General features: G+C 41.7%; 1 protein-coding gene across 2 annotated transcripts in view; it reads right to left on the bottom strand.

Moving 5' to 3' along the window:
• Nucleotides 1-5642: 5642 nt before the first annotated feature.
• The window catches only part of LOC138296348 (heat shock factor protein 2-like), a 198325-nt gene continuing 191755 nt past the window's right edge, over nt 5643-12212 (bottom strand). For both annotated transcript variants that reach the window (XM_069235398.1, XM_069235399.1), the window contains one exon: nt 5643-6282. In XM_069235398.1, coding sequence (XP_069091499.1) covers nt 5996-6282 — 287 coding nt within the window. In that variant the 3' untranslated portion in view covers nt 5643-5995. The remainder of the gene's footprint in view (nt 6283-12212) is intronic.

The raw sequence follows: 12212 nt of genomic DNA, 5'->3' as shown, positions 1-12212 counted from the left end.
CTTGGTGCAGTTGTTATTCCGAATGGCAACACTTTGAATTGGTAATGTATCCCTTGGAATACAAACCTTAGGTACTTTCTGTGTGAAGGATGTATTGGTATATGGAAATATGCATCCTTTAGGTCTAGTGTTGTCATGTAGTCTTGTTGTTTGAGCAGTGGGATTACATCTTGTAATGTAACCATTTGAAAGTGATCTGATTTGATGTAGGTATTTAATGTTCTGAGATCTAGTATAGGTCTCAGAGTCTTGTCTTTTTTGGGTATGAGAAAGTACAGGGAGTAAACTCCTGTGTTTATTTGTTGTTTTGGTACTAATTCTATTGCTTCTTTCTGTAGCAATGCCTGAACTTCTAGTCCTAGAAGATCTATATGTTGTTTTGACATATTGTGTGTTTTTGGTGGGACGTTTGGAGGGAATTTGAGAAATTCTACGCAATAACCATGCTGGATAATTGCTAAGACCCAAGTGTCTGTTGTTATTTCCTCCCAATGTTTGTAAAACTTGGTTAGTCTCCCCCCCACGGGTGTTATGTGTTGGGGATTTGTGACCTTGAAGTCACTGCTTGTTTGGAGGAGTTTTGGGACTTTGGAACTTTCCTCTATTCCTTTGAAATTGTCCCCCTCTATATTGACCCCGAAAACCTCCCCGCTGATACTGGCTCTGGTAAGTGGGCTTTGTTTGTGAGGTTGTGGCTTCTGTGGTTTGCCCTCGAAACCCCCCTCGGAATTGTGTCTTTCGAAATGTGCCTCTGCTCTGTGAGGAGTAGAGTGCGCCCAGGGCTTTGGCCGTGTCAGTGTCTTTCTTAAGTTTTTCGATCGCAGTGTCCACCTCCGGCCCAAACAACTGCTGTCCGTTGAATGGCATATTCAGCACAGCTTGCTGTATCTCTGGTTTAAATCCTGATGTACGCAGCCATGCATGTCTCCTTATTGTTACTGCTGTGTGCTGTGTTGACAGTTCTAGCAGCTGTGTCTGCAGCATCCATTGCTGACCGTATCTGATTATTGGAGATACTCTGTCCTTCTTCTACTACTTGCTGCGCTCTTTTTTGGAACTCCTTGGGTAAATGTTCAATAAAGTGTTGCATCTCATCCCAATGGGCCCTATCATATCTGGCTAACAAAGCTTGCGAATTAGCAATACGCCACTGATTTGCTGCCTGTGCCGCCACCCTTTTTCCTGCAGCATCGAATTTTCGACTTTTTTATCTGGAGGTGGTGCATCTCCTGAAGTATGAGAGTTGGCTCTTTTGCGCGCTGCTCCCACTACAACAGAGTCTGGTGTTAGCTGTTGTGTAATGTAGACTGGGTCTGTTGGTGGCGGTTTATATTTTTTATCTACTCTTGGAGTAATGGCTCTCCCTATAACAGGCTCCTCAAGCACTTGTTTGGAGTGTTTTAGCATTCCGGGTAGCATAGGAAGACTCTGTTATTGGCTGTGTGTGGACGACAGTGTATTAAAAAGAAAGTCGTCTTCAATGGGCTCTGAATGAAGGCTGACATTATGAAATGCCGCTGCTCTTGACACCACCTGTGCGTAGCCTGTACTATCCTCTGGTGGCGATGGTCTAGCTGGATAGCATTCTGGACTATTATCTGACACTGGTGCGTCATAAAGGTCCCATGCGTCAGGGTCATCTTGACTCATTCCTGTATGAGTTGGGAATTGCATCATTGGTGGAGTGGCTACCGGTGATGGTTGCGGAGAGTGATGTGGGGATGGTGGTGGTGTTACTTGTTTAGCCACCTTTGCGTGTGGCTGCTTGTCCTTGTCTTGGAAGGCAAGCTTGCGTTTTATATTTTACTGGAGGAAGAGTGCTGATCCTCCCTGTATCTTTTTGAATAAAGAGCCGTCTTTGTGTGTGATCTGGCTCTATTGTCTCTAATTCCTGTCCAAATCTATGTGTCTTCATTTGTGTGGACAGTCCTTGTTCCTCAGTGTAGGAACTTGTTTTCGGTTCCGAAGCTGGATGTTTCGGTACCGAAACCTTTTCAGCTGCTTTTTCGGCTCCGACGAAACCTTCTTTACTTTCGGCATCGTGCTCTCTCGGTGCTGACCCGTTTCGGTGCCGCTGTCTTGGTGCCGAACTTTTTCTGAGCCACTATCTCGGGCCCGAGATTGCTGTGTGCCAGTATCTCGACCGGAGTCGGATGACTTAGACACCAGCTCGCCCTTTTTCGGTGCCGATGAACGGTCACCTATTTTTCGGGTTAAGCCATGGCCTGTTGGCAGTGGCGTCCCATGGGCTTTAGCGGTTTTCTCGTGAGTTCTTTGTTTCGACGTCTTACTCACGGTTTTCGGCGTTTCCTCGGGATCGATCTCCTCAGAGTCCGAATCTTGGGTGGAGAATGTTTCTTCCTCCTCCTCGAAACGCCCTTGTCCTGTCGGCGCCGACGCCATTTGCAGTCTTCTTGCTCTTCGGTCTCTGAGTGTCTTCCTGGACCGAAACGCTCGACAGGCCTCACAAGTATCCTCCTTGTGTTCCGGTGACAAACACAAGTTACAGACCAGATGTTGATCTGTATATGGATACTTGCTATGGCATTTTGGACAGAAGCGGAATGGGGTCCGTTCCATCAGCCTTGAAGAGACACGTGGCCGGGCCGACCAGGCCCCGACGGGGATCGAAAAAACCCCGGAGGGCCACCGGAGCTCTTCTTAATTCGGTGTCGACCTGTTGTAACTAACCCGATACCGAACGCAAACAATACCGACGATTTTTCCGAGATTCTAACTAACTTTCCGACCCGAAACACGGAGCGAAAAGGAACACGTCCGAACCCGATGGCGGAAAAAAAACAATCTAAGATGGAGTCGACGCCCATGCGCAATGGAGTCGAAATGGGAGGAGTCCCTCGGTCTCGTGACTCGAAAAGACTTCTTCGAAGAAAAACAACTTGTAACACTCCGAGCCCAACACCAGATGGCGGGATGTGCACAGCATGTGTATCTGCAGCTACACATGCCATCGAACATATATATATATATATACACACACACACACACACACACACAGCTGGCTGGGACAGAAAGATAACTTTCAGGCATGGTGTACAATAATCATATGCCTCAACATCAACAGCTTTGTGATCATGAGAGACATTCTTCTGGCACCAAAAGAAGATAGGCAAGCATGCCTTGATTTTTCTCATCGACAGCTAAAGGAGGAATTAGAAGCAGAATTAAGATTGACTGATGGCCAGTGCAGAGCAGATCACTGTGCTAGCAGGTCCATCTTAAGTGTGTTAGTTTTATGGTGATCGATACTCAAAGGGCCTTCAGAGCTCTAACATTCAGGCTTGTCACACAATTGTCGAAAACATCTCCAGATGCCTTGTGAAGCAATTCAGGCAAAATACACGCATGAAGTTACCAGTTACCTATTTCAAACAATGGTGACACAAGGCGCTCTCTAGCTCAGCTAATGAACACTGTCGCATTCCTGGAACTCTAGATCTTGGGTCAAGGAGCATGCACTAAGTATACTGCAAAATAAAACCACAAAGCTGGAGTTGTCCAAATACAATATCTGACTTCTAGGACGCGGCCACATACAACCAACAGAGTAAAAACCAAAAACACTACCCCAGCAAAGGTGAGAGAGTATGTGTATTAGCTGCTTACAGACTAACTGTTTCTACGAAGCGGGGAAGTAGTTTTTGCAACACTGTGTGCAGTATCAGATTGGGAATGGTAGATGTAGTACGTTCAGTAGACCCCTTAAAGTATTTTGGTCAGAACTGTGTTTTTCTAGATGGATGACTTCATGGATTAAAGTTGGCAGTTTGAACAGCTGTTCATGTGACTTGTATGGTTTATCTGATGGCACCAGATGAGTTAGGCTAATAAATGAGCTTATCCTGATTTAAGGACAATAACTGTGTTGTTGAAAGACTGTTGCTGATCATACAAAGCATGCCGGATTAAGCCTCTAATAGATGTGGCTGACTTCAAGGCCAGTAAACTCTGTGCAGCAGATAAACCTGAGGATCCAGATCTAGGGATCACTTAGAAGGTCATCAGTATTTTTAAGAACTCATGCCATTATCTACAGTTGCCTTGTTGGTCTGAAGTAAAGCTTGCTGTCTTTATCATGAAGCTGCTAATCTGCTGTTCTTGCAACTCAATGTTGCTATCTGCCTTAAAAAAGACAGTAAAGCACATTTTGTCACCAGGTATTGTTGTGCATAATATTGCCTCTAAAGACAGAATATGTTTTTTATTATGTAACAGATGAGGAACTGGTATGAGTGATCCTTAATGTTCATCAGCTAGTTTGACAAAACCACCCCCAAAAGAATCACAATTTCAACATGTGGATCAGAGGTGGAATTTAATTATTTTAATTGGTTTGGAAAAGTTGTATCGTCTTCCTCCATTTGTCTTCCATTGACTAGGTCTGTCTGTTTCCTCCACTTTACGTGACATTCATGCGGTTCCACTGAAGCTATCTTTTTCATTTACGCACTCAATCACCCAAGGCTATCTGGTGAATGGCAGTGAATACTCATCTAAGACACTGGGCTTCTTATCTGTACCTCTGTGAGGTAACTACCTATATGCAATCTGCAATTAAAGATGTACCAGGACCCATAACTTTGCCCCTTGCCTTCATCATGTGTGGGACATGTGACAAGGATAAGTGTGCATGTGTGTGGTTTACTTATGAGTACCTGGCAGGGTACGTCTGCACTCCATGTATATACTGCACAACATGGTGGCCCTCCTTAATGCAGCCTTGCATTCACCAGTGTGGACAACCAGTCTGCACATACTCCTTCACTGAAAATCTTCTCCCTCTCAAAAAGCTGTTTTGCTATATGGGTAGAAAGAGTAGCTGCAACCCCATAGTTTATGCCAAAGATTCCCCCATGTAAGAGACAACTACCCATCCTGTGTTGCTGCTGCTCACTGAGGAACAGTGACTTCAGTTGGCCCATGCCCTACAAAATCATGAACTGGTGGCATGTTACTATTTTGTCAAAAGTTCCAAGAAAAAGAAAATACAGTGAAGATTTTAAGATCTTAACTTCAGAGGATGAAGGGAACTTTATGGTTTTGTTTAAACATCTTATAATTAACTGCTCTTTGTACCTAACTGTTGATACAAATTCAACTGGCCTTTGAATTTATAACACTGTCATTATTGACTGTGGTTTAATGAATACTGCTGTGTCTTGGTTCCTAAGCCATATAAGCTCCTACTGTATCTTTGACTGCTTTAACTAGAGAGAGACAAGTACCCAAATGGAATAACTTGACTAATCTACTGGAGAGTGGGCATTGGGATGCCAATGGTAAAAACATATCCTCTGAAATGATACAGACCAGTCACCGCTACATGCCCTAGGAGCAAAGAAAAGACCTAACCACAGGGTGAAAGCTAAAGGAGGAAAGAAAGGGGGCTAAGTAAGAGGAGTAGAATAGAGCTTGATAAATCATGTAAAGCTATTTTGTTCACACTGTTAGGATGTTGCGTATGTGTCTATTTCTGTTGTGGAGGTAAAAACATGTTCCAATTGGTACTGTGACATTTCCTCACAGTACAATTAAAGAAGTGTGCACCACTATTCGATACTAATACTACTCTGTTAAGGACATGGGCTGGTAAAATGTACACATCCAAGACCAGCTCTATAAAAGTGTGATCAAATATTTTTATCTAATAAAAAATATATAACTCAAAAAAATATACATTAATCCATGGCTACATGCCTAAAATGAACCTTACAGCTGTGCTTCTCTATTACAAAACAGGCACACAACACAGCGTTCATAAGGCTGTTTATAACTACCAGGAGTATAAGCTACACAGATTGTAGTACAACATTCTCACTGCTGTATGCTGTGTGAGCTACTGAAAACCAATGCATCCAGGTTGTTGATTCAACGTCATCCTATGCATTGGTAGGCAGACTGGTTTTGACTAGCCATTTCCTGCAGTTGGAGTGCTGCTTTAAAATCCTGCGATGCTGAAGGAAATATGACGGGTTTAGCTTGGAGTCTGATAAGTATTGCTCATATCTTCAGGCTTTGATGGCAATTGTACATTTGGAAATAACGACTGCTGTAGTGGGCTTTGATTATGATGCGTATTCATGAAGAAATTTGTTAATGTGGATAACGTGGTTGAAATTTCAGAAAGCTTCTGAAGGGACTGTTCTTCTAAAGCTAACACCCGCTTGGTTAGTTCAAGGTTGTCTTTGTGCATCTGGTCAAGGAGATGTCCAATCTTCTGCCCAGCAGAGTCATTCACTTTCCTTCTTTTCCTCATGTGTCCTGTTGGAAGAAGACCACTGATTACAATGTTGTTTGTGCCAGCTTATTCATACACAAATTAGATAACTCCATGAATACATATTTGTCCAAAAGATTCTAACAGCTAAGACGACTCTGGAACTTTTTGAAGAAATCACCTTGAAACAGAAGCCAATAGGAACATGAACAGCATTATTCTAAAAGCTGAACTGGGCCACTGTGAAAACATATGGACATATTAATCAGAATATGCACTAAAACAATAAGGCAACAACAAGAATCTACAATGACAAAGCATTCAGGATTGTTACATTATGTGAGCCCACAAATTATTGCCAACACAGGGCTCCATGCTAAAAGCCAATAATATTGTAATACACTTGTATCAGCACAGTAGCAAACAGCTATATTACTCTTTCATGGTGTAAAACGTTCTACTCCTATGTTTTGTGACACTATATAATAACTACATGGGCCGCATGGAATCACAGACAATGCAGGAAACACAAGTCATCTAAAACCTATGGGGTGTGGGAGAGAAAATAATGGGAGCAAGATGATAACCTACATAGATCACAAAGGTTTTGGATCCAATATTCCAAGTATGCGCACACACTCAGCTATTTGGAGTTTGGGGTTGCAGTTCTCTGCAGTAATGCTAGGTAGTTTCTGAGATTTTAAGCAAATAATTGATAAAGGATTACCTAGTCAAATGCACATCCATATACACGTAAAAAACCAACTAGATGCCTTAAAAAAAGAAAATGTTCCTGAGAAAACAGGAGAGGTTGCCTTTATTCTAGTGGCCTGTGTCTACGCCCTATTACGGTAGACAGTTAAGCATTCTCTTAACCCCGAGGAAAACAGTAGTTGTGTCTTTCATTTAGAGACTCCCCCTGATGAATTCAGAATTCAGTTTCTATGCATGGGTGCAACAGTTGGCAGTGCAATATATCTGAACATAAATAGCATCCTTTAAATTCATGTCAGTTAATTTGCCCAAAACATTAATTGCCAAACCTAACATTAATTTGTCAAAGCTTTAAAGCACAAAACTGTTGAAGCATGCCTTTGTCCACACTAATCCCATAAATCAGATTATGAATATAAATATTTACACTACTGTGAACCTTTTTCAAATCTAGTTTCACTGCTAAGAAGCCACCTAGAGTCTACTGGGCTTAAAAAAACTTCCAATTCAAAATACAAAATGTTGCAAACGAAGACGTAATCAAGACAAATTAAGTCAGAACACTTTTGAAGGATGTGTCCAGGCTGATGGCAGTCTGCAAAAGCGAAAAGAATATCAGCATCAACATGTTCCTAATGTTTAGCACACCCTTTTCTGTTTTCGGAGAAATAGACACCTCAATGACCAGTATCATAAAAGTTCATTTTAAAGTGAGCTATTTCTTACCCCTCATTTAACATTCTCTGTCTTTGTCTGACGTTCTAAAAACAAAACCCCAGACATAACCTTTGATAACCCACCATATCAGCCCCTTTGGGAGGCAATTAATTAGTTAAGGCGGTGCTGTAATATCCACACAAAGATTTACAGTAACTCTCTCAGAAGCTGAGAAGTTGGTTGGTGGTGTCAAAATGTCATTATATTTTCTCTGCATTTCATTTCCACATCCATGCTGTGGAGGTTAAAAAACACAGATATGGTTAATTTGCCTCATCAGATAAGGGATAGCCATCTCAACAAACGGTGTTAGCTCAGATGTTGCTGTAAATGCGACAAAGCAAGTGCTTACTATGGTTTTACACTACATCTACAAAACGCTTTCAATTATTCGTTTTTCAAACATCCCCAAAAATAACTCGAGTTGGTATGGAGTGTCCTTTTAGTTTCACTAGAGAGCCCATAGTTGGATTATCTGGACTCACTCAAAAATGTTGATGGTTTCTCCTTGTGCACTGTTTCTGCAAAATATCTTCTTTAAGAGTCATCATGCCCAAGGTTGAACCAGCAGAGTCCTCTTCCGGAAGAGGTGGGATGGACCAAGGATTGCCGAGTGCTCACATCTCTTCAAGGGAAAATCTGATTCTCTTTTCTGCAAAATCATAATTTGATCAAGTCCTGCTAAGACAGACTTTTCTTCATTGACTGTATTGAAGATCCCCAAAAGCCACGTATTGAATCGATTTCTGACACATCCTTGCAACTGCTGCATTACACACACCCAAGCGGCCTTTTTCCCAGGTGGAAAAAAGCAATTGAATAAGAATTTAAACAGTCAGCTCCACTGCAAAAGTTGGTCATCTCTACAGTGCAATCTGATGATTCAAACCCACTGAAGGGGAACTGCAGGTCTTGGCCATAATTGTGACATTTGTACTTGTCCATTTTATCATGCTCTATTAGTTCCCGTTATTCCAGTTTAGCGACTAGGCTTGTATTATTTCCCAAAAGCCATAAAATATGCTGGTAAACGGTTTCCCAGCTTCCCAGCTTCCCCAAAGAGTGTAAACCCATCACCCAAAAAGTCTTGTTCTTCAAAGAAAATCCATTTGGTTATGGAAAAACGACCAGACTTCTAAGAAACTGGAATTTTTATTTCTGGAACCAAAGACATCAACTGAAGACCATACAACCAGAGGATAACGTTACTTACCTAGAACTTCAGTTGTCCATTGTTGCTATGTATCAAAGATAAACGGGCTTTTGAAAAAAATCCCCATCATCAGACTGGAATTCTTGGATGCATTAACACAATAGCAGTATCAGAACAGTTACTTACCTAGAAAGACAGTTTTGTACCTTGAAGGCATAATAGATGTAAAGTAATTGCATTCACATAGTGTTTGCTAATCCTGACAAGGAATAGAGGTGCTTTACAGCAGGTAGCAGGCTACTCTGAAACCCAACATTAGTGATAAATCCTGTAGTCTTGAGCTATCAATGGAATCATGTACCCCAGTTTCTCTATGGTAAATTCTATTAAAAAGCCATTAAATGTGACAATTAGCGTGGAGTGTGTGAGTTTATGATTATCTATATACTTTCCATACTTCTGCCTTTTGAGGGCTGGTTGAACACGTTCTGTTAAATAGGCTGACTGAGAGCAAGGCAGACGGCTGTCTTTATAACATTACTTCCTCATCCACTATGGCAATGCCTTGTGAGCTGCGTTTTTTTAGGCCTTTGTTTAGTTGATATTATGGAAGGTAATAGTAAAGCTTGATCTCCCCGGGATATGACTATATAACATCTGCAAACCCACAGATACCCAAAATAAAGTCAGAGCTAATTAACGTATCGGCAGCCGCATAAATCGCTACCCGTTTATGTTTTGCAAATAGTATTTAAGTGAAATAAGTACATCTGTGCAGCTTGTTCCACTGGTTTAGTTCATCCACATAACAGGCCAAAATAGTAATGTATTGCAAATATGTGTATGGAACTCCAGTTAGCTGCCAATGTCCTGCAAAGGAATATGTACCATGAAAACTAGACTAGCTCCTAGAGGCCTGAAGGCGCGAGCTCTAGATGCAGCCTAAAATTTGATGGCCCATAATCTTGTAACATGTTGGAAAACCTTGAACTATTGACCTTCCAAGCCACTGAATGCCATGCCTTTGTTAATACTGCCTCATAAGACCAACACGTATTTGACTTTCCCATATTCCCTTTACTATTCATCAAGTGTATTGCTGCCCTGTGACATCTAGTGTACATAGATACCGCTCTACAATAATGTATGCATTTTAGAAAAAGATTAAGCACTGGTTTGGTTGATGTGTAAAGGTCAAATAATGAAAAACATTTCTTTACATAACTGGGTGAAAGAACGGCCCTTTAAAAGTTGAAATGTACTTGCCTTTCTCAGCAAGGCGATCACCACCAAAGTTACAAACATTCAAGAACGATTGGATGAAAAGGTGGTTTGGACACAATTATACTTAAATCCTTAGCTGGTATGATGAGTTTCTAACTACAGGTCAGGTTCTCCTTATACCGTCTTTTAAAAAAAAATGTCTCGGTATGTGGGATAATTAACAAGGATCCATCATTTTGTGCTGACCTATACATTAAGCCTTCCAAACCTTAATACACCCATATGTGTTTTCTTGTTAGTGAAATACAACACATATTTTACTGTTCAATCTATCAGTGAGCCATGCTTTATTTTTCATAACTCAGAAAGCTTTCACGCCAATGCACAGCATGTCTTCTTTTTTGGCATTCAAGCCTCCCAGAACACCTCCATGGTTCTTTCCGACAAATGGGGATATCCACAGTCTATGACAGGAGCCATGCTACCAAGTTCAGTGACTTTGAATCAGCCTGTGTCACTGTAACATCAAATAGATGCAGGTTTGAGGTGCACCAACAGTTTATTGAGTACAGCACTGGACATCTCCAACAATCTGTGACAAACATGTCAGCCACGCCCATGTTATGTGATCAGAACCATTGTCATATATACAGGATTACCTGTATGGCTAAAATTGGTAGAGGAAGCACTGACACATAACTTATACTGACAACTGTAGTGCATTCTCCTTGTTTGCCTTGCTTGTTATATATTGTATGCTTTCACTGGCAGCTGACATGAACGAGTTAATCTCAGTTTCAAATGTGAAGATTTGCTGAGGTACTCTCTGTTATAATCTATACCATCTTGTATTTTATTACGGTCCGAAAAGATTTAAAACCTAAACCTACAGCCTTAGTTTCAACATATTTGTGCAACTGTGAGTCAGTTCATCACTTCCTGTGCTGTTAAGTGCAGGTTAGAATGCATGTAACACATGAAGCTGGGAGATGGATCAAAGAATCAGAGGATTAGAAAAATGTACAATAACTAACACCCACCTTCCATCAAAGACTAAAGTGTCAACACGCTCCCTGCAACCCAATGTAGAGCATGCATGTCTCCAACATTCAATTGAGAGGTCTCATAGCTGAGTTGTGTTGCTGACACGACAGTGAACCTCTTCATGACTCAAACTGTGAAAAGTCTGGGGTCTAAGAAGGAAAAGAAACTCTCTGCATCATTAATCATGCACTCTCAACAATTAGAAAATCTAATGAGAAGATAGAAAAAAGAACCTTAACTCAAACTTGTAAAGAGACTCCATTTTGTGGCATTCAAACAAGTCAGCCTGTAGAAAACGAACCTATAAAGTATATGCTACGCCCGAGTTTCAGTACATAGTTTAGTTACAAGGCGTGGGCACAGAAAGAACACAAACAGTTCCAAGAAACAAAGAAGCAGCAAACGCCCCCAGCCCATCGAGTGTAGGGAGTCACTTAAAAAAAAAGATAGAGGCTGAGAAAGAACTCACATAACTAACAGATGTGCTTGCCCGATTGTAAGGTATGCATCAGCTATTGTATTTAATGCCTGTTGAAGTTTATAAATACTGGATGCAGTCAGATGATCTTTGAGGCCCTCCCTTGTATGTGACTTTGCATGTATCACTACAGTGTGCCTCCTGGCAGTGAAATAAAGTCTATCCTGAGAACCCAAGACAGAAGGCTATGATAATTACTAAGGGGGGTGGGAGGAAAATTGTCCAGAGTTGACATTGGTGAGCAATCCAGATGACCCCCCCACCGTGGTAGGACCTGCCGGGCCCATGGACCTCTCCAGGCATTTCCCTCTGGTAATCAGCACGCACACAGGGGAGCAGATGCCAGCGGTTAAGCAAAGTCTGCCTCTGGGGGGGAGGAGCGTGACCCGGGGCACGGATAGACAGGTGAGGCCAGGGCGGTCTCTCAAGTATTACAATTGCCCTTATTTTTCCTTCCCTCTTGAGGGTCTTTGAAGGTACATAGGATACGGATTGTGAGGTGGACTACGAGTTGGTCATACTTGTTTTGATCAGAAACATCCAAGAGTCTGCATTAAGTTTAATAGTAGACAGTAAACCATTTCATGCCACTGAGGTTCAGCAGGAATGAAGTGTCGCTAGCAGTACTGCAAATATATGAGGAA

The sequence above is a fragment of the Pleurodeles waltl genome, chromosome 5 (assembly GCF_031143425.1).
Source record: "Pleurodeles waltl isolate 20211129_DDA chromosome 5, aPleWal1.hap1.20221129, whole genome shotgun sequence".
NCBI lineage: Eukaryota > Metazoa > Chordata > Amphibia > Caudata > Salamandridae > Pleurodeles > Pleurodeles waltl.
Note: the sequence above shows the minus strand (reverse complement) of the source record. Positions and strands in the feature narration are given on the sequence as shown.